The sequence below is a fragment of the Bactrocera latifrons genome, unplaced genomic scaffold (assembly GCF_001853355.1).
Source record: "Bactrocera latifrons isolate USDA-ARS-PBARC rearing strain unplaced genomic scaffold, ASM185335v1 scaffold_70, whole genome shotgun sequence".
Lineage (NCBI taxonomy): Eukaryota > Metazoa > Arthropoda > Insecta > Diptera > Tephritidae > Bactrocera > Bactrocera latifrons.
Genome location: NW_017537379.1, coordinates 262856 through 286125, shown reverse-complemented (window position 1 = coordinate 286125; position 23270 = coordinate 262856). Strand labels below are relative to the sequence as shown.

General features: G+C 35.2%; 3 protein-coding genes across 6 annotated transcripts in view; 2 read left to right on the top strand and 1 right to left on the bottom strand.

Moving 5' to 3' along the window:
* The first annotated feature begins 2481 nt into the window (after window positions 1-2481).
* LOC108975945 lies at window positions 2482-3316 on the top strand. The gene has a single exon (XM_018944788.1). It carries the CDS (start codon window positions 2598-2600, stop codon window positions 3291-3293), a length of 696 nt encoding a protein of 231 aa, XP_018800333.1. The 5' UTR covers window positions 2482-2597; the 3' UTR covers window positions 3294-3316.
* Window positions 3317-3379: 63 nt separating this feature from the next.
* LOC108975944 lies at window positions 3380-5489 on the top strand. Its single transcript, XM_018944787.1, has 2 exons — window positions 3380-3468; window positions 3672-5489. Exon 2 carries the CDS (start codon window positions 4529-4531, stop codon window positions 5411-5413), a length of 885 nt encoding a protein of 294 aa, XP_018800332.1. The 5' UTR covers window positions 3380-3468; window positions 3672-4528; the 3' UTR covers window positions 5414-5489.
* A 10479-nt stretch (window positions 5490-15968) lies between these two features.
* Window positions 15969-23270, bottom strand: part of LOC108975955 — a 17430-nt gene continuing 10128 nt past the window's right edge. For all 4 annotated transcript variants that reach the window (XM_018944807.1, XM_018944806.1, XM_018944808.1 and 1 more), the window contains one exon: window positions 15969-17303. In XM_018944807.1, coding sequence (XP_018800352.1) covers window positions 16370-17303 — 934 coding nt within the window. In that variant the 3' untranslated portion in view covers window positions 15969-16369. The remainder of the gene's footprint in view (window positions 17304-23270) is intronic.

Here is a 23270-nt window from a genome sequence, read left to right as displayed (position 1 = left end):
ATGACCCTTACCACCCAAACGGGGATTAGATAACCGTTAAAACAACAACAAAAAGGTTTCTTTGCTGTGATAGACGCAAGACACATCTCCAGTGTTTTAAACGTGCGTACGCTCCGAGGCCTCATATCGACTCGGACCACTATCTTGTTGCAGCAAAGGATACGCACCTGCCTCTGTGTAGGTTCGACGTCGATTTTCTAATCGTCTTGCAATCATGCTCTTTAGAGTATTCGTCATCGATTCGGTATAATTGAATTGTAATACCAATACTGCAGCAGAGAACTAAAAGGAAGCATTCATCAGCTTCTTTGTAAAATATGGGAGACACCAAAATCTGCGGCAACTTCCGTAAGATAAGTCTCCTAAACATCACATATAAGATTCTTGTTGTCAATAACATTACATATAAGGTTAAAGCCCCTGTCAACAAACTGATTCGACCTTATAAGTGTGGCTTTAGGCCTGGAAAATCAACAACCGTTCAGATATTCACCATGAGCAAAATCTTGGAAATGACCCGTGAAAAAAGAATCAACACACTACAGAGCTACCTTTATGCCGCTATATCTGAACGTGGTAACCCCGCAAAGCTAATATGGCTGGGTAAGCTGACGTTGATCAACACTAAAAGCTTCGTCTGGATCAGGAAGGGGAGCCGTTCGAACCAAAAGAATAATAAGGAGAATATCTATTGTATGAATTTTTCAATCTATTATACAATATTAAATAAGAACATAAAGCATCTGGGGTACGCCGATGACATTGATATCATTCTCCAGGTTGGACAAAAAAGCAAAGCAAATATATCTTGTTGTGAATGACGAGATGAAAAAGGACCTGCCCACACTTGGAATTTTCAATTGTGACTACGCCAATAAAGAAGAAAATTACGATTTGAACAAAATGTCGGCCAAATGGTCGACTATTATGCGCTGAATGTGGTCTTCTAGCTCATCGTGCGTTGCTGGTGATACCCGTAAACAGACACGGAGAGAAAACATTATCGACCCGTTAAATCATATGATCTCAGCGACCATTTTACTAAATCAATCATTATTTTTTAAATGAAAATCTAATTATCACTATTGGTAGACGGAATTTAACAAGCCGGACTTACTCAAAATACGGGGAATTAAAATATTGTGTGGAAGATTATTTTGAACAATCAGTGAAGTTCAAATCCCCCAAATTTACTTTGAGTGTGTAAAGTACAATAAAAAGTAATATTTACACAAGTCGAGGTCAAATTTCTATTTCATATCTTATCTTTATAATTTATTTATAAATGGATATAAAGTCCTTTAGAATGTCTGGGAACAGTCATCCTCTAGTCTTTAAAACTTCTAGACTCAGAGACATAACTTCTTAACAAAAACATATTCCCAAATTTGAGAGTCGATTGCAATCACCAGAAATCGACAAAACCCCGGATGAGCTAGCTCAACAAAGAAACTATGTTCTACGGCTTGATAAGAGCAAAAAAGTAGAAGTTACGAATAGCGTATATTTATTAGCCCGAATTTTTATAATAATAAATATAAACCGTGGGTTAGTTGGCTAAAAATTTAGGACGACTACGCATATGGTTGTAATCGGATCACTGCCACGCTTACAAAACGTCTGTAATAGAAAACCAGAAAGGTACCAAGCAATAAATTAAGATAGAAACCTCTAATTTGGAATGGGGAGTCGCAATAGCCAACAGTACCTGTAGACTAAAAGTATTGAAAAATAGGTGTGGTTCCGCAATCTAAAAGGTTTAATGTACATATCTCCTAAACCATAAAAACTAAAATAACAACATTCGCTGAGTACAAATACCACACCAACAACCTCTATGAAGAATGTAAAATATAAAGATTTTAGTAAAAGCGCGATAAATCCAAAAATGAATACCCCGGAAGCGTTAAAGTTTACACCCGAAATGGTACGGTATGGCTTTACAAGAGCCGCGGTTCAAATTGAACATTGGGCGTGGCGCCACCTTTTTTATTTCACCACATGTTTCGAAACCTAAACGACCGATTTAAACCAAATTCGTTGTGTAACATTCTGACATTTTTATGTCACAGTGCGAAAATGGGCGAAACTACAAGCACCCCTATTTCCCGTATAGCACTAAATTCCATTCTATTTCCAGTACACAAATGAAGTATTTATGGCAATATTGCTTGTACTTTTTAAACCTCTAATGATCAAGAATTGTCCAAATCGAATCAAAACTATTTAAACTCTTAAGTTCCGACTATGTGAACCCCGGTACCTACAGTTGTCTTTGGCCGAAAATGTATCTGTAGCAACATGTTAAAAACGATCAAAAGTAAATGAAGAACAGCTTACTTATAGTATAGCAATATTTTCCCGGAGCCCTCATTTAACCCAAGTTGTCATCTGTCAAATTCCACTTTGAATGAGCACCATTCATAGCCTTCACTATCATCGCAACCATTCGGTAACTTACATTTCTATAAATCACAAAATAGTATTTTTATTTTTCAGTCAAAATTCAAAATTTTATAAAAATTAACATTTTTTTTATTACAATTATCTGGACTCAATAACTTTTTACTACAAACTCACTTCACTTTAGGAAAACAATGAAAGTCAATGAAGATAAGGACTCCGAGAGTAGCAACAATCGCGACGGCATGTGCTGTTGCAACCCTGAACAATGTCCCTATGATCAGACTTATGTCTGGTATCCGAAACAAGTAAGTATTAAAGAGCTGGAATATGTGCGTCGAATGGAATCCGAGTTTACATCTCTACAACGCGCTGTGCTTACTCTAACCACACAATTCGCACGTTTGCAATTTCGCATACGACAAATAGTCCACGCTGAACCCTCTAAACGCGATGCTATGCTACTTGATCTTGAAAATTTAGCATCCAATACTGCAAATGGAGGAAACGATGAGGTGCCACACATACAGCGTGATTCCATAGATATGGGCGATGTGCGCCGAAAACAACATTTCATACTCGATCACCTCCATCAACAACTAGCCACCCTGGCTGATGAGCGGAGTTCGAAGTATGTACCAAAATTCGGTGACGATGCACAGGCTGCCCGTAACGACCGTGGAGGCACAAGAAGTTTTGCGAAAGTATCGGATACTACACAATACTCCGAGCCGGATTTTAATGCATTCACGAGTGGTGCCGATTCGGAGTACTCGGCCTCGATTAGAAATAAAGCTGACCAGTGGAGAGAAACTGAAGGTGAAAGTGACAAACATCACTCGAGAAGTTCAAGTCGCAGTCGCAAGGGGCTTGTAGAGCTTTGCTTATAATATTTGATATATACAATCGCACGAATGCTGAGTGTACTTTTTCAAAGGAGGCTACAGCTGTATATTTTGACTTTATTAAAGAAAAATACGAGTATTTCGGGGTGTTCAAATCCGAAACTATGTAAACAGCAGCAAAACAACCCAGTTGATTGTATATTGTCACCAGATAATCGAGGTTAGTTGTACATACATATATATAGCTTTAATTTTGACTTGTGTGTATTGGAGCTAAGCGAGACTACTACTAATAGTTCAGAATTATTTAACTGTAAATATTTTAATTTAGTAGCACAAAAAGAAACAAAAATAGAATATTGAAACATTGAATTATTTGTATACATATAATAAAAAATTTAAAATAACTTTTGTGAATTTTAGCTCTATAATTGAAGTCCCTTACTCATTTGGAAATACTATGAATATCATGAGCATAAATTAGTAAGACGTTAAATTAGTGGACGTCTGTTCAGTTCGAAAGAATATAAGAAGGGATTTTCCGGATATTGGACTTATATAATAGTTAGAAAAATCCAAGCTAGGATAGTTTTGATATTTTGATGCCATTATTGCAAGAGAAATTTCTTATCATTTAGTACATTTTCGTATACAGAGTAATATCGCAGCCGAATCGAATCATCGTTTTGTTTTCATATCTGAAAATCGAAATCGAACATCGAAAGCAGAGAGCGCTGTGAAGCTAACAAAAGTGACCGGGCCACCGTCAAAAATGTATTTAATGAGTGAATTTTCCCTCTTACACACGTCGGCTATTGTGAGACTCGCACAGGCATTTCAAAAACGAATACTATGGGGTCAAAATGGACCTAGAAAATTTGGATTTCTATTGACATGTGGACAGCTTGTGGGTATTTCACTAGGCAATTCCGTAGTTTTTCTTTAGTCCTCGAGTTTATATGAAAATTTTATTTAAATTAATCACATACAATTACTCATACAACAACATCGATTGCGAAGTATTTCAACTGTGTATAGAAACACGTATTATGTAAAGATGTCAAAATGAGAAAATTTTGTTCTCAGTCAAAATTCAAAATTAAAAAAATTTTATTTTATTTGGATAAAACTTTTGTTTACTATACATACTTGGCCGATACATAAAAACCAACTAATTTTCGCAATAAAACACCCTAAGCCACGTTATTGCCCGACAACTTAGAAGATCTTAACTACTTCTTTGTTCTAGAAAAACAAGAGGAGGTTGTTTATTTAGAGTAATGAAAAACAAAGATGGCAAAAATTCGGGTGGGAACAGTCCGACCGATTCTCAACACGCTGACGTAGAAGGCTGTAACTTCGGACTAAAGCCATTTGAGCTACTATATCTTTGGTATCCGAATCAGGAGAGTGTGAACCACCTCGAGTATATCCGTCGACTGGAGTGCGAGTTTACATGTCTCCAACGAGCATTCCTAACACTAACCACACAATTTGCGCGTTTGCAATTCCGCATACGACAAATCGTTCAAGCCGAACCTAGTGAACGCCATGATCTGCTTCTCGAACTCGAACATGTGGCATTTAATCCTGACGAAGAAAAAGACGAAATGCCGCCAACAAAAAGGGATTCCCTAAGTATGGGTGAAGTACGACACAAACAGCATTACATTCTCGAGCAATTGCGTCGGCAACTTTGCACTCTGGCGGAAGCACAGAATTGGAAACCTGAACCGGAATTGAATGCGGAACCACCCGCACCAGGTTCTGTGGACGAAGTAGTTTGCTGCTGTATTAGAAAGAAACGAAAACCTCCACCACCGCCGCTACAACCACAACAGCCGCAAACTCCCGACATGAATGATAATGCACACGAAAATAATGAGGAATCCAGATATTCAAGCTCAAGCAAAAACCAAACTGAAACGGAAATGGGATTAGGAACTGATAGAGATATTGAGATAGAACCATCGCAAAATTCAAGTGCAAAACAGAGAGTCTCGATCTCTAAGGAGGAGGCCTTAGCCTTTGCATGCAATACTGATCCTTCCTATTCCATTAAAGCTTCAACTACCCGAGTCAGTATTTGCCCGGAGAACGATGAAAATGCTAAGCAAGCCCGGCCATGCACCTGTAGAAAAATAAGCCAAAGACAGGATCGCTAGCATATGTAATCCACATACATGTTCCAATGTTTCTTGAAGCATGAATTTTACCCAAATAATTACAATTTATTTTTTACGTCTGGCTTTTGCTTTTCTCTTCGTCATTCCTATGCTCTTTTGATTAACATAACAACAATATACTTTATTTAGTAATATTTTATTTCAGAAGCATTTAAAATATATATTTTAAAACAGTCGGCGGCCATAATAAAAGTATAATTAACTGATTTGTGGACTTACTTGTCTATACAGTGCTGTCTCCTTTGCTTCAGTGCTGCATCGCCTTTAACTTACTCGTTTTTTAGAGATACAAATTCATGCTTTCAACGAGGTTCCTGAAAAATAACGGATCTGATTCACTATCAGAAAACTTTGCCTCATGTGCTTCAAATTAATACTCTTTAATCATGATGAAATGTTCAAATCGTTTGAAAAAAATATCCCGCGTCAACTGCTCTATCAGCTGCTCTGTTTTGAGCGTTGCTTTAGATATGCATTGAGTCTATAATACAATTAATATAGGCATTCCGAGAGGGGGGTTTCTGTTATAGTTCTCGGACAGGATAATTAGTACTTGCAAATAGCAGATGTGCCAATATCGAACGCCAAATGTTGTAACAGTGTCTTATTAATTGACTTACTGACATAAATGAGAATGAGACGAGAGTAAAAAAAAGACCGAATCTTTGCATTGTTATTTGTTGAAATCATTGAGCATATACATCGAACTATAATGTAGATTTACCTAAAAGATCTACAAATTTAACCACAAATCATTTATGACATTTATAATGCGCAGAGATTCGGCATGATAGGAGGCGCTAAGCAGGATAGCAAGTGGTGTCATTCATGAATTGCTTCAATAAATAATATTTCCTCCATGTCTAATAATACTGATTCCATGAATGTTATGTGAGACTTCAATTTTCCTTGTGTATAATGGAAATCTATTGATTATTATTGATATTATATTTCAAACAAGTTTTGTAAGTCTTTACATCTAGTTTACTTTGATAACGCTTCAATATTATCTGTTATACGATGTGATCCTTCGGTTCCGCCAAGAGTCCTCTGGTCCTCATCCTGCTTTGGAAATTAATATCGAAATAATAGCTAACTTACTTCATAATAATACACCAAACTTTTGTTCTCGGTTCAGCTATGGGAAAGCTACTTATAAGAAGATTAATTGCGAACTTTGAAGTAACTTTCCAGGGGCCCTATTCTGTATCTCTACTACTCTACTCTACTTTATAATTTTTGTTTTTGGTTTCTACAACTCAAAAGCTAACAAATATTTTATTCGAAAATTGGCTTGAAAATCCGAAAATCGAGTTACAGAATATAAAAAATCCGAATTCGACTAAATTTTTTTCGAATCGAGTTACAGAATAGGCCCCCAGACTACAGTGGCAATATTGAATCTAGTGTCTCCCATTTTAATGAAACGTTTTTAAATTTATGTGAAAGATATGTTTCGATACTCAAAGAATAAGTTCTAACTTGTGGTTTTCGAGATGTAAATCAAAAAATAAAAAACCTTTCACACTTAAAAAAACAACTGGTTTAGCTGTTGACTTTTCTTCTAAATTGTGCCGACAATTGGCCTTACAAAATACATATGTTATAATAATTACATAAACAAAGTAAACAAGTAAAGAAGGGCTAAGTTTAGGTGCAACCGAAAATTTTATACTGTTGCAACTTGCAACAATCAAAGCCAGAGAAATACTTTAACAGAGGTCATTGGAGAAACATGATATTAGTTATATAAGTTATTTATTTTAGGCGTAAAGATACACTGTTATCAATAAAACACGCTCTGTTATTTTCATTGGGATAACTTATACATTGGCCCGCTTCAACCCATTTTTGACATACCGACATACCGATACGAGAAAGATTAGCCTTAATTTCAGTTATATATGTATATCACATATTGACGACGGTTCCTAGCGATTTGAACAGTTTTCATTGTACTTAAACAAATTTTGGTCTTAAGATGGCACACACTCAAGACATTATTTATGCAAATTTGTATCCCCTTGTATCAATTGCTTCTTGCTTTCTGTACTTGAAACTGAACGAATCAAATAGAATTTAAAAGTATGCTTATGAGCAGTAGGCGTGGTTGTTGTCCGATTTCGTCCATTTTTACAATGTGATATAATAATGTAAGTAGAATTACGTACTAAATTTTGTCGAACTCGGTCAGTCGGGTCCCCAGATACGGGGTTTCACCAAAAAGTGGGCGATGCCACGCCCACCGTCCAATTTTCACACCAGCTCCCATAAAGTTTTCTCATACCACTTCGGTGGTAAAATTTAATGTCTCTGGCGTATTTAACACGCTTTTATTGGTTTTAAACAAGTGGGGAGTGAGCGGGCTTATCCTCCAATTTCATCCATTTTCACATTGACGGGAGAAGTTCTTATAAGACTTGTATTGAGCAAATTTGGTTGTGCTTAAGTGGCTTACGAAATATGTACATTTTCTCAAAATTTTTTACACACAGGTGTCCCTAGGTACAGCGATCCCCTGAACCAATTACAATTTTATTCAATTTTACTCAATGATGGGCAGGCAGTCAACCGAATTTCAACTTTATTTGATACGTACAACTGTTAAATGAACAAAACTATAATACTCTGTGCCAACATGTTACAAGAGTAAAAAAAAATGATATTATACGTAATTAAAAATTGGTCTATGGTTTCGTCAACTTTAAACGCAAGATTTCTAATAATTAATAATTTCTCTAATTAATGCGCCTTCTCTTTCCGAAGTTGAGGTTTTATATCAGTTAAATATATTAAAGAAATCATTTAATTATGGTGCAGTTTCCCTCATACTTTCTTAGGAAATATATATATATGATACAAAGATATATACCAACTCCTAACAAAACAATTTAATGGACCTCTTAAGCAAGGCTTATATCCATCAATCATTTATATCATTTATATAATAGTGGATTAAGGTCATCCATTCAAAACTATAGGGGTCAAAGTCAAAGTTAAAGTCAGCAATACCTAAACTTTTTGAAGCAATTATAACAAACTAAAAAGCTTTCTGGATTTTTCCACTAATTTCTTGTTCTCAATACGTAACTAATTTGCTAAAATGTATAACACATGTATCAACGACCTTTAGTGAGATTAAGCCTACTTATGTTATATACGAAGATTTTAGTAAAACTTTTGATAAAGTGAACCGCTAATTTCTTTTAAATAAACTGAATCTTCTTGGTCTTCAACTAATATTTCTAAAATGAGTTGATTATTATCTTAATAATAGAATTCAACTAGTTATGCTTAAAGATAATTTTTCTGATTTAATCAATGCTCCTTCGGGCGTTCCTTAAGGCAGCCATCTTGGTCCAATTCTGTTCTTGTTATGTATTAATAACATATCATCTGTTTAAGTATTCAAAAGTTTTATTACATGCTGATGATGTAAAACTTTTTAAATAATGTAGTACAAATAGCGAAAGATATCAGTTGCAAACAGACTTAAACAACCTAGTTAGAAATGACATGCCATTGAACCTTAAAAATGTAGAACGATGTACTTTTCACTCGGACCTTCATACGTAATACAAAACTTTACTTTGGAGCAAGTATGTAGTTTTATTGATCTGGGAGTAACTATGGACTCCAAACTTAATTTTAATCTTCATCAGTTTTTAAAGCTAAATGCGCTCTTATTTTTGTTAAACGTTGGTATAAAGAATTTAGGGAACCGCTTGCTACAAATTTTTTTACATGTTTGGTGAGATCTATACTCTAGAGTACGCTTCTGTGGTTTGGAACCCAAAAACAATTTTTACTTTTTTCCTTAAGTAATTTTTATAAAAATAATTAATCTACCTACGACCCGCTAGTCGTAGGAGAATGCTTGTTATAATATTTTTTGTGATGGGTCGGTCTGTATTCCTTCGCTGTTGTCTGATATTAATTTTAAATACCGTTACTTATAAAATTTTCAAAACAACAATTTTTGAATTAAAGGAACAATTCCGCCGTATATGTCACGATTTCAAATCTCATTCCAGCACATTTGATCTAACATACTCACTATTTACCATTAAAAAATATTTTATCTACTTTTAACAAAGTAACAACCTTTCCTTAACCTAATTCATAATTTTGGCTGCTGAAATTTTTGTTTCTGTAGCCTGAGCAGCTTAAGATTGCAACGCTTAAAACTACTTCCTTTTATGGCTCAGCTAATTCCACTCTTTTGGGCGGAAGAAGGGTAATCGTTCGGTATATTATTATTATTATGATCAAAGTATGAGAGTTGTCCTTAATCTGATTACACTAACCCCTTTTGGACGTATTAATGATCGATACAGGTCAGACTGCTGGTTAAAGACGCAATAGCGTCTGCAGTTGCAATATTTGAAGGCCAATTGCGGTACGTAAAATCGATTTAGACATTAATGGGTTCAATCAACAACGTTGTCTAAATGAGTAGATACACATCTCGATATCGAATTATTTGACTGTTCATAATTGACATCATTAACTTCGTTGACCATAACATGCCCTACAAGAGCTATAGTGGTTAGATAGCGGGTGTTCCGAAAAATGAGCATGAGTTCTCTGGGAGAAAATCTATAATTTTTTAAGTTTGACAATTCAAAATATAGTCCATAACTTTGATAAGTTAAAACCTCTCTTTCTCCAATATCCGGTGCGTTGTGCCATTATTTTATATAATCGGTTTCAAACAATTTTATAGCGTCTGTAAAAACTTTATTTTTATCAGCTAGCCTCAACTCCAAAATTGCACATTCCTTCTCCAAGAAGTTCGTTGACCCCCAAAGCCAACTAATCCAATCTAGAGAAATGCAAACACTCAAACAAGGCGAAAATGAGCAGAATGAGTCTGGGGAAATGCGTATGCAGCCAGAACCGAAAATCGCATTGTTCCAAATGGCCAATAGCTACATTACTTACCTGAATTTATGCGCTTACAAAGCAAGCGAGCGGCCAGACACAAAGCGCTGCGACTGTGTAAAGCAAATTTTTATACGCTTAAATTATTATATTCGCTCGCAAGGATAGGCAAGCTGGCAGAAAAACTAGTTTGCGGTGCGGTGAGCGCTTAGCGTCTCCCCTAACATACTCGGCGATCAAGCCGGTAATTTCGCTACCCCTATTTCCTGTTGCCAGCCGTGTGCGCAGCGACGAATTAAAAAGAAATCAAATATTAAATACAGCTAAAACACTACTTCGCTGTGTGTAGAGTTGTATGACGGCGTAAAGTGCGAAGGGTAGATTGTGGCACGGATGCTGGCTGCGGCTGTTGGTGGTAGCTTCGCAGCTGCGCGCTCAAAACGTGGCTATTTTGAAATCAACGGATCTCTGCTGCTGCTGTCGCTTCATTCATTAACCTCGTGTTCGTGCACTCATCCAACGCGCACGAGCGACTCAGTCAGAGCCAAGGCAGTCAGTCGTCAAAATGCGGCAGCTACTTTTTTGTTGTAAGTTGCGGTGTGAGTGTGTTTTCCTGCTTGTAAATTTATTTTTACCAACATTTGTTTAGTCGTGGTTTGTTTCTGCCAGCCAAAGGCTAAACAAAGGGCGCACATTTGCCGCACAGCTGTATTCTTCTCGCTCTCTTTCAACATTTCCTACATCCTTGGGGTGCTTATCTGTACACAACAATTCATTATGTTCACATTGTTTGTTTTCATTTAAGAAATAAATTGGTGTATGTAGGCCTGGTTCTTTTTCTATTTTTGGCGCAGGCGTCACACATTCCGTCTTCAGTTCGGTCTGCCTGTCTGATGCGCCGGCGTTAGTTAGGAAAACATCTCCATCGCTGGTGGCTGTGTGTGTGCGCGCGAGTAGCTGAAGAGTGGCCTACCTGCTTGCTGCGTGCCACATCTGGCGACTACTTCATTTAGATTTTGTCACGCTCTTCATTACGGTAAACGCCAGTGGCAGTTGGGATACGCAATAAATCAATGGCCAGCAATAATTTGCGGTTTCGAGAGCTGATGCACAGGTGTGAATCCTGAATATTTCAGACAGTAGTTCTGAAGGCGTTGCACCTTTTCATTTCGTCAATAGAGTTCAACGAACCTTCAAGGTGTGTATTAAACTGAACGTATTCATATATGTATACATACATATGTACGAACATGTTGCATTTGTTATATAAATTCGCAGATTTTCAATGGAATTCATTTTAATTATATTTTTAATAAAAAAATTAATTAGACCAAAACTATTTTTTCCACAGATTGCATAATAAGTAAGTTAATTTTTCGAAACTAGACTCACAAATCGAAATATTTGCATTCAAAGCTCAGCACTGGATTTATTTTAAACATTGTGTGCACTATGTGTTCAAAGCTAGTAAAGGAGGGTCCGGCCTCACAAGAAAAAGCTTCAAGTTACTCCAAAATCAATCTACTTAGCAAGCCCTGGTTGACGACCAGTTCCTGTGCGACTGCTATGTCCATCTGGCCCAAGTAGAGTAGTAGATATACTGAACTCCTGCTTGAGCAAAGTTGGCGAAGTTGTATGGAGGAGGGTAAGGCGAAAACATTCAGGCATTTCTTCTCTATTCTCCAGCTTTTGCAGTTTCATACCTTCGGCGAACCAAAGGCCATTCCCGAGACTGATATTAGCTGTTTCAACAGATTTGTGACAGGCTCAGAGAGTTTTGTAGATCTATAAGAGTCTCACGATCCAGTTTATGCAAATAATAAAAATACGGATATATTCTACCATTTTCTCTTATTCTTATAGGATATAGTATATTTTTGTATTTTCTAATATACATATGTACATATGTACGCATACTCCGTAATTCAAGTGCTTAGATCGAAGAAGACCTAATTCAAAGAAATCGTCCGACATTCTATCGAAAGTTTGAAGAATGTTGTTATAATTTGTATATTAACGTTGTAGAGATTACAGCCGCATCTCTTTATGAATCGAAATGGTCGAACACGTCTTCGAAAATTGAACTCAACGGGTATGGTATACTAAGCTGTAGCCGCGACCAACACAAAGAGATAATTTCCAATAAATAAATGCCAAAGAATATTCTTCCGTATGATAATAATATTCAAAATTAAATTTGAAGTTTCTGTGTCTTTTTTTTTTTTAAGTAGGGAACCTCGATCACACTTCATACCCGATTCTTTTTGGAATCGTGCAAGTCCGCAAAGTTGGTGCCTACCGGTTCCTATTACTAAAACTGTTCTACGCCAACAGTATTGCAGTGTCATCTGCATAGGTTGGCGTAATTGCGGTGTCAAAATTAATCACTGGGAGGTCAGCTGTGTAGATGATTTAGAACATAGGCGCACGGCGCCGCCTTGCTATCGATACCTGTATACAAATATCGTAAAGTCGCAGATAATCGGACACTGGCAAGACCAGCCTTTCAATCCGATTAATATCGTTGTACGCCTAAAATATTATCCCTAATAACCACCAAAAAATGTTAGGAGCGGCCAATGTCATGGCTAATGAAGATGTCCGCTTAATACAGCGTCTGTTTAAGATTTCTTTGCATTATAAAATGAGTGTGAAATTAATTTAAACTTTCATAATACTAACACTTTAAGAACAGTACTAAAGATTGTTAAAAAAAATAATTACCAGCTCTTTATTTGTAAATAAATTTTATATTTCAACATTTCTAAAATAAGAAAGTTATTGGCAAACGTTTATAAAATTTATTACTAAAGTTTTTTAATCTTGTAATATATCTAGCTATAACTTAAACCTTTTCTTATATATTTTTAGTCAAATTATTTTAACATAACAGTTTTCATAGTTTTTTATCTCTATTACAATTCATCACCCAAATAAATTTTATTAAAGTTGAAATAAATTATTACTATAATTTTTAGCTTCATTCAATTTTAGTAAAAGTTGTAATTGTCCGGTATTTTATTGCATTATTTTGACTCGAAAATGAAAATAATACATTTTAGTTAATGTATATAAAACAGTGAATATCAAACCGATGAATGAATTTTGATTTAAACTCAAAACTGATTTGCAGATATACGAAAATGGAGTTCGTAATAGTTCGAATAACGGAACATTCCGAAGTACCAATTCAGAAAAGTGTTAGTGGTAACTGAGTGACTTTTCAATTTGCAGTCTCATAAGCAGTCACATAGTCAAAGACGACAAGAAGACTATGTTTAACAACAATATGCGATTTAGGATTAGAGTATTTATTTATTCATCAAAAAGTTGTAAAACTGTATTAACTCAACTTTTCCATTTTTGGCTTGAGCTGTTGTTAGATCAGATTGTAAACTTTTAACTGAAGTGAGTTGAAAAGCGCATGTGGCATATTCACATTCACCAGATATAGAAACAGCACTTTTTAGATATATAAAATTTATAATAATTAATATATTATATAATAATAGTTTCACATATATGTATGAGTAGCTATCAACTTTTGATTACTGGGATTATACACTAATTACATAACATATTATACGTAAAGTTGTTCAACATACAAAACTTAGAAAAGAAAATATTTCAACTTTTATTTTATCTTAATAAGGTATTTTAAAAAATATATTTTAATTGTAGTGATATGTCCTTTTTCCAGAATAGTTATGGCAATTAACTTGGCATTTGTTTATAATTTTTAATGTCTTAATAGCTTATATAATACATATTTTCATGTCTAAGGATCGATAGTGGACATTAACAATTTTCATTTCGTTGTCTTACGGATTTTTTTTCCTTTCGGAATCAATGACAAAGTTGAAAAATATATTAAGATTGGTTTTAATTATGTCGTGACACTCCTAACTCAAGCCAATTTTAACAGTTAGTATTTGGAGTAGAAGAGCTGAGTTGATTTCTTACAGGTCTTTATAATGTAAATAAATTAATTTCAAAGTTAGACAACTGTTATTTAATTTTCCAAATTTTAAATAGTAATTATCATATTAATTAACCTCATATTTATTTTGTTGTTCAATTTGGTATGGCAAGTTTTTGGTATTAGAGCATACAAAACCTCAATTTTTGTTGAAAACAGTGCAACATTGAATTGCAGTTCACATTTTTTGAAGTCTCTCTTTGGGGCAAGCGCTGTTTCAAAGTACAGTCAAAATAAATTTGTGTACGATTTTTTTATAAATAAACTATGTAAATATTATATATGGCAAGCTCAATACAACCGCAATATTAACAGGATTTTTATTTTTTAATTACAAAATTAAGTATTATAACTAATACTTTAAACTTTTCAACTTTTCAAACACTTAGTTGATATTTGGAGCATCTTATTGTGTTAAGATGTGATAAACATTATAGCTTTGATAGATAGCTTTGTTTCATAACATTCTTTAATGGAACTTATAATTATGAAACGACATATTTATATAGTATATTTTAATAATTTTGTTTTATTTACTTTTTACTTTAATATTTTACTTTTGTAAATTATATAACTTTTCATATAGGAATATGTAGGAATTTTTATTAATAGAGGAGTTAAAAAATGATTTTAAATTTTCTTTTTGGTAATTCTCTTAATTATACAAATATTTAAACTTGTATAACTTGCAATTTCGTTAATTGCAAAAATATTTACACACATTTATTATGGTAATAAATTTTTGACAAAAATAAACGCTTCAGCTTTAATAACTTATTCCAAAAAAAATAATTAACATAAATGTTTACCTAAACGTCATATTATTAAAATTACACATTTTCTTATTTTTCATAAATAATTTTTTCTATAATTGTTCTACGTCCGCTACTTCGCCCATGAATTAAAAAAAAAATATTACCAATTGAAAGACGAAAAATTAGCGAAATCGAAATTTAAATGAGTCGAAGAAAATTATATTAGAATCTTTAAATGAACGATGAGTAACTATCTGATAATAATTATTGTTTCAATATGAAAAGTTACAATCATTTTAAGAAAACAACTTGTGTGACATTGAGTTTTAAAATATCTAGAATAAGAACTGAAATTCAGATACAGTTTTAATTTAAAATTATATTTTTGATCGCTTCTTCCAATAATTGCTTTATTTAATAATAAATAATTTATGAACTCTGCTATTTTGTTTTATTTTTCGACTTGTTTGTTTTTAACCAGAGCTTCTAATTTAAATTTCGAGAGCATATAAACTTGAACAGTAGAACAATAGTAAATCGTATAAAGGAACGAATGAACCACATTTTTACAGTAAAGCTCTTATTGAAGTCGATGATGTATACAAAAGTGTTTGAAAATCGAAATTTATTTCTTTGTCAATTACCCTTTGACAGGTAGATTTTGAAAATTAGTAATCAAACCGCAATCAAAATAGAAGTAAAATAATAAAAAATAATAAAATATTCCTATTTCTCTCAATATAAATAAATAATAAAGAGAAAAACTGAAAATTTAATCTTTTATTTATTCAGTCATTTAACTAAAATTTTGATATAACTTTGAAAATGCTTTGGTGTTTCGAACAAATTATAATAAACTTAAGCATAATATTATTATTTAATATGGTTTATATTTGAATAAAATAATAAGCAAAAATTTCATTTTGAGCGAATTTTATTTCAACCCACTGACGAAGTTAGGCATGTAGATCGCTTTTAATTTCTTCATTTTGATCATTTAATTAGAGAGCTAATGTGCTAGTAACGGGATAAACTTAAAACTAGAAGCATTAGTAAATAATATACAACATTTTTACAAAAAACCACATCCTGCAAAGTAGAATATATAATATGTGAGAGCTAACTTTTATATATAAAACTAAAAAATATGGCTTTTGAATAATTTCAAAATTTGTTTGAAAATATCTTATTGAAATGTCTGACACCACGTTTCCCGTGAAAGTAACTGCATACTCACGCACACATACATTTATGGTAAGCAGTTGGTATCATATTTGCTACACGCTGCTACCCAATACTTGTATCACAGTCCAGCGCCTATTTGGCTTCGCTCGTTTGCGTCTGCACCAGCAACATGAGTATTTTGTTCATTAAATTATCCGCCTCCGTGTCTTCCATGCTATTGAGTTTCGCCGAAATGAAGCCGCAAAATTTGGAGTTCAACACCTCACGCACCGTCTGCGGCGGCGGCATATCCAGCATACAGCCATTCATGCCACCGCCACTACCGCCTCCCATACCGCCATTTTGTTGGCGCAAATGACGATGCTGTTGCATCATCTGGCCCTCGTAGTCATCCTCGTCATCCGCAGCACCATCGTCCATGCCGTCATTGTTGAGGTCACGTCGTTTACGTTTCAAAGCGCTACTGCCACCAACAGCATTGCCACCAATGTTGCCATTGCCGCCTGCTGCGCTCATGGAAGGCGGGGAATTGGCGTCGAGTATGAGGGGATAGGGAAAATCGGCATCTATGGCTTCCAGCTCCTCCACCTCGTCGGAACCCTGATTGCTTATGTCCACATTACGCATGGAGGCTTCGTCGCCGCTGCGTACCGATGATGCATCAAGATCGTCGAAAGTGTTGCTGTGCTGCGTGGTGCTGTCATTGCGCGTGGACGAAACGCGGCTGTCATGCGCAGCGCTGTGTAATTGTTGTTGCTGCTGCTGTGTTTGATGCGCCGGCAGTGGATGTATGGGCACAGCTGCATTGCCACCACCACCAATGCCGTTGCTACCCGCATGCGCTGCTGACAGATCCATTTCCGATTTCACATAGTAATAGTAGTCTTCGTGGCTCATATTCAGGCCTGGTGCGCATTTCGACAAATTTAGTGCACTCTCGTTGAAAGACGAGTGCAATGCGTTGAGTTTCAGTGTTGATTTGTTGTTGTTATTATTATTTAAGTGCTGCGAGAATGCGCTCAAATTAAGGCCAATGGCCGCCTGTTCAGCTGCGTGCGAACCGCCTCTGCAAACATGTGAAGAAAATGTGGGAGAAAAGTGGAATAAAAGAAGAAGAAGAAAGGGGGAAAATATTAGAAATTTCATTTTTGGAAAGTCCACTTAAATTACGTAATATGTATCCATAAAATATATACATATGTATAAGTAGTTTACGTGTCGAAGAAGGAATCCTGTGCATTGAAATCGCACTCAGCGGTAGGAAAAGCAACCAATATATATTACGAGATTGGAGACCCCTACCGTTGGAAGCTAGCAACTCACAACTTTATCGTAAGGTTCGACTTTTGTGATGCTATACATAATAGCGAGCGCTATTTGTGTTGTTTACAGTAACTTAAAATATTCAGCTCTGCAAACAATTTATCGACTGATCATAAAAATGCTCGCGTCGATGGGTCGAGACAAATGTTAAAAAATACGATAACAATGCTTCGAAAAATGTTTATAACGTCGTGAAAGGCGATGAATCGTGGATTTACGCGTATGAATCCGAAAGTAAGTGGTAGCCGACTGAATGGATGTTTCAAAATAAGCTACATACAGCAAAAGCTTTTTGCGCACGAAGCACTTCCAAGCAATGGCTCTTCTCATCGAAAATCTGAACATGTCGAAACCATACCACTAGGAAAACTCATAACAGTAACACAACCATTGTTTTTCCAGTTGCCTTTCAATGACAATGCTAGCTTTCATACATATACTCAAACATCGATTTAACGAGTCATCCACCGTAAAGTCCTGACTCCGCAATAAATGAATTTTTTTCATTCCGGTGCGAAGAGGAAGTTCAGAGGGGCAGAATATTTTTAGAAACAATAAAGCTATTTTGGGTGATATATTATATATACATATATAATTTTTATATTGATATATTATATATACATATATAATTTTTATATTGATATATGTATATAAATTTTTGCACCATTTCCGTGTTCATGGTTTCCCATAGATTCTTGGTTCTCAGTTCACATACCACAAGTGATAAGAATTTACATTGACTTGAAAAAAAAAAAAGAATTGCAATTCGAAAGTATTCACATACAATTGCGTCTAGAAAACCACAAGAACCACGGAACTTCAGTCTTATCTAGAAGTTTAGAAAATTCCCACGAGATGGCTGTAAGCCCATGTGACAACTATTATAATATATAATATACATATGTACATATATCAGCATGTTATACAATTTATTAGTAAACATATATTTGCATCTATGGATTTACAGATGTGTTTACGACTTTAAATTTACTATTAGCTGTCTTCAAAACTGGCTCTCCACTTGCGCTTTGGGCTAAAAATAGTAAATTTTCCAAATACTTCCTCTTTCAACTGCCATTACAGGACAAATTCAATCCGAACTTGGTGGAACATTTAAAATTATGTATGTAGTCGCGGAAAATATCATATTACAAATGTCTTTTTGGTGAACTTCAAATGCCTCTAAGGAAAATCGATTGGGCAATGAAAACCGTGGTAGAATGACAGAATACAGGGATATTTGCTTGCAGGCATTAGTCCTACAACATGTGTTGAAAAAAGAATTCACAAGCAGCCATAAACATATGGCTATATGTATATACATATGTACAAACATTTATATGTATGTATATAAATAGTATATAAATATATACAAATCAGTTGTTGTACATGTGTTAAAGTTCGTTATCTGTTGACGTCTCTGTTTGCCTTTGGTATTGACTGAATTTCCTTCTTCTGCCACAGCTGCATTTGTATGCTATTTTTAGACCAATAAAACAGTATATACATACAGATATACATATACATATGTATGTATATTTCGTGGTAATAACTGATAAATGAGCGCACGTCTTGACTGTAAAACACAAGAGTGGCGTATTGTTAAGTAGAATTCATGTAGCTGTGTCGATTCAGTCAAGTATTTACGAAAAATACAATCGAAATAATTTTTTTTCTCATTCCGAAATATCAGTTGGAACTTCAAACTCGATCCAGACGTATTCAATTCACTAAGGACGCAAAGCGAAATAAAAGTTTTCCGATCTGGAAGTTTTTGGAAACATAATATTCGGGATAACAAAATATTTCGGGGTTTCATATAGTCTCATAAAGTTATAAGTTATAACGATTCGAAAACATAGCTTTGAAAATTGTAATTGTGTAAATTCATTTTTATATGTAATCCAACAATATTTTTTTTAAACAAGTGTAAAAATTTATAATTTTACGACTTTATGATGCTTTATGACAAGGTGTGAGTACCCCAATTAAAAACTAACTGCTATGAAATTAATTTTTCATAAATTATTCTGATATAAATATTAACATACATAAAGTTTGGAGTGATATTTAAAAACAGGGTTAATGGTCGAAGATACCATGACTTTCTTGGTTAGTTTTTACCTTAACTCCGTAGTGTTAGTATTACACCATTCTAGCCATACATTGCAACGCTGGAACTTTTTTTAAGGTTTAAATCTCGTACTCTCACGTCTATTGTGTAAGCTGTCATGCCAGTATTCACCCTGATCTTTGTGCTTTGTATCGTTGCTCTTTTACAGCATTTCCTTTATACTCTCCGACACAGGGAAATGTTGCGTCCTTCTCCTTGTGCTATTAGTACTTACACTTTTGTACGCATGTATGTATATAACGTCGTTTGTATGCACTCATTCGTTGCTGCTGCTGCCGGGTTTGTTAATTTTTAATCTCGGCCAAGTGGCATTTTGCTCGCGCTGACACACGCCCTCTCGCCTTGTATGTATTTACAGCGTTCAAGTGGAGTGATGTACTTGTGTGCATGCGCATACAATTTCAGTAGTGTGCGTGATACACACATATATAAATACACAGCTATTCATGCATACCGTTACCTCGTTATATCTTCAAACATACGCAAATAAGAACTGTCGGTCCGTCACAAGCATCTCTTCAAACTTGGCTTGGTCTGCCTGTTCTGGGCTTAGCTGCAAGGTTGTCTGGGCAGTGATAAAAACGCGAAACGCCTTACCACTTTAGACATGTACACACACAAAGGTATACATATATGTACATACCAGTTCTCCTGGTACATTGCCAGTGTTCCTGGTAGGCAAGATTTGCTTGTTTCGTTGATGTTTTTCCGATACTAAAAAAACTGTATCCAATTAAACAAAAATGTCTGAAAATAGTATACGATGATAAAAAAAACAATTCGATCACCTTGAGATAAATAGTTTTATCTATTTCTTCAATCCAGTTAATTACGGTTTCACAGTCCATTCACAATTTGTTTTTGATTTAACGATATCAAATGAGTAATTGCAATTCTAAGCAATATAAGTTTTCATTTACCAGCGATTATCCGATCAGATAATTTAGTGATCGATAGTTGTTATATTAATATCCTAACCTTTCACCATTGTTGAGCGCTGAGTTTTGGACCCGCCGCGTAAAAAAAAACAATGAGACGAAGCGGTACGAGTTTTCGAAATAAAGGTTCTGCGGAATATTTATGTTTCTATATTTAGATGGAACGATGAGCTGTACAAGATATATGAGGACATTGACATAGTTCAGCGAATTAATAGACAGCAGTTACGCTGGCAAGGCCGTGTCGTCCAAATGGATGACAACACTCCAGCTCTGAGAATATTCGACGAAGTACCCACCGTGTTAAGCAGAGAAAGAAAAAGATTTTCACTCCGTTGAAAGACTACACTTGGAATCTACAATTGGCGCCAAGCAGGGAAAAGAAGTCGCGCTGTTGTAAACTCGGCTTTATGTGGTTAAGCGGTGTCTACGCTAATAAAGAAGACGAAGTTTTTATTGACAAATCTCAACAATAACTCAAAACTAAATAATCATTTCGATCAATCGGTTGAAATGTACAATCACACAAGCAGCATCTGAATGTATCCTTTAACTTCTCTTAGCCCGAGATTAGCCTTGTTTACAATATATGTATGTATATTTTTCATTACCAAAAGATCTTAGATCGGATTTCCCTTATACGATGATCATTTTGGCTCCTCAAACTTAAAATCAAACCAATAACATCGAGTCAATCGGAACCCGAATTGAGTGGTATTCGAAATTATTCTTATTGTATATCTTCAGAGTATGCTTTATCAACTGATTGCGGAGTCATAAATCGACCCTGCTTAAACTAAATTTTTTATCTACATACATACATATTTGTGAAGTGCGAGTAAATGCCCTTGTAAATGTATTGACGAAAGTGTATGCACTTCGTAAGTGCGGTGCTTTGGACGGACGCTCTCTGACGTTTCTATATATTTATGTGAACGATTTTTTAAGATTCTTGCTCTTGCCTTTGTTATTTGACACTCTGCTCTTGCTGCTGTTTCTGTCATGTTATCAACGCAACATATTTCCGGTGACACTTTTTACTCTCTGCCAACTGCCCGCATTTTTTATTTATTTTTTAACTTACGAATTGTGTAGCAAATCTGCAGAAACTATTCTAATGCACGTTTGGAAATAGAATTCTGTTGTTTTGAAGAATGCTAAGCACTAAGGTATTTATGTATGTATGTAACTGCCGCATTTGTGTCACAAAGCCAGGTAACGCAATTCGGATTACCTAATTTATGTAGGTCTCGAAAATAGTTAATGAATGCAACCGGAAATGAGTTTTATGCGGTGGTGAAAAATTTTTCGCACTAAACTGCTGTTGAGCTTAGCATTTAATGCATATTTTAAACGACACAGGAAGAAAAGTCAAAAGTTATGATAACAGTATTGCGTTTAGAGAATGTGAAGTTCAGGTAAATACCAAAGTCTTCAATATATTATTTAAAATATTGTTTCCTATCTACATATTTTTAATTAGAAAATACGGTTTTCGTCCATAGACTATTCAGAACTCACAATGATTTAACACACATATTTAACAGTAATAACTTGGCAGTTTTAGCCATTATCGGTGCGCCATTTTTCTACATACAGTCAAAATTTACAATAGAAAATTTGTTCATAAAATTTTTTTTTATTATTAATTATTATAAGGAATGTCTACATTAAAGAAGAAACGCAACGTACATATATGATTGGGTCTTACGTATAGAAGACTTAATAGCACAAAGTTCAAACATAATTAAATGATCATAAGATCTAGATCTATCTAGCAATTACCCGCCTGAAGAACCACAAAGCGGCGGGGGCCGATGGATTGCCGGCCGTTCTATTCAAACACGGCGGCGAAGAACTGATGCATCAGCTACTTTGTAAAACATGGTCGGACGAAAGCATGCCCAACGATTGGAATTTAAGATTAAAGCCCACCGTCAACAAACTGATTGGACCTTATCAGTGTGGCTTCAGACCTGGAAAATCAACAACCGACCAGATATTCACCTTTCGCCAAATCTTGGAAAAGACCGATGAAAGAAGAATCGACACTCAGAAAGAGCTGCCTTTATGCCGCGATGTCTGAATTTGGTATCCCCGCAAAACTAATACAGCTATATAAACTGACGTTGAGCAACACCAAAAGTTCCGTCAGAATCGGGAAGGACCTCTCCGAGCCGTTCGATACCAAACGAGGTTTCAGACAAGGCGACTCCCTATCTTGCGATTTCTTCAACCTACTTCTGGAGAAAATAATTAGAGCTGCAGAACTAAATAGAGAAGGTACAATCTTGATGATATTGATATCATCGGCCTCAACACCCGCACCGTTAGTTCTGCTTTTTCCAGAATGAATAAGGCAGCAACACAAATGGATCTGGCAGTGAACGAGGGTAAGACGAAATATCTCCTGTCATCAAACAARCAGTCGTCGCACTCGCGACTTGGCTCTCACGTCACTGTTGACAGTCATAACTTTGAAGTCGTAGATAATTTGGTCTATCTTGGAACCAGCATAAACACCAGCAATAATGTCAGCCTGGAACGCAGGATAACTCTTGCCAACAGGTGCTACTTCGGACTGAGTAGGCAATTGAGAAGCAAAGTCCTCTCTCGATAAACAAAAACCAAACTCTAT

Bases quoted from the DNA above. Each gene is read 5' to 3' on its own strand.
- LOC108975944 (XM_018944787.1), top strand. From the start codon at position 4,529: ATGAAAAACAAAGATGGCAAAAATTCGGGTGGGAACAGTCCGACCGAT.
- LOC108975945 (XM_018944788.1), top strand. From the start codon at position 2,598: ATGAAAGTCAATGAAGATAAGGACTCCGAGAGTAGCAACAATCGCGAC.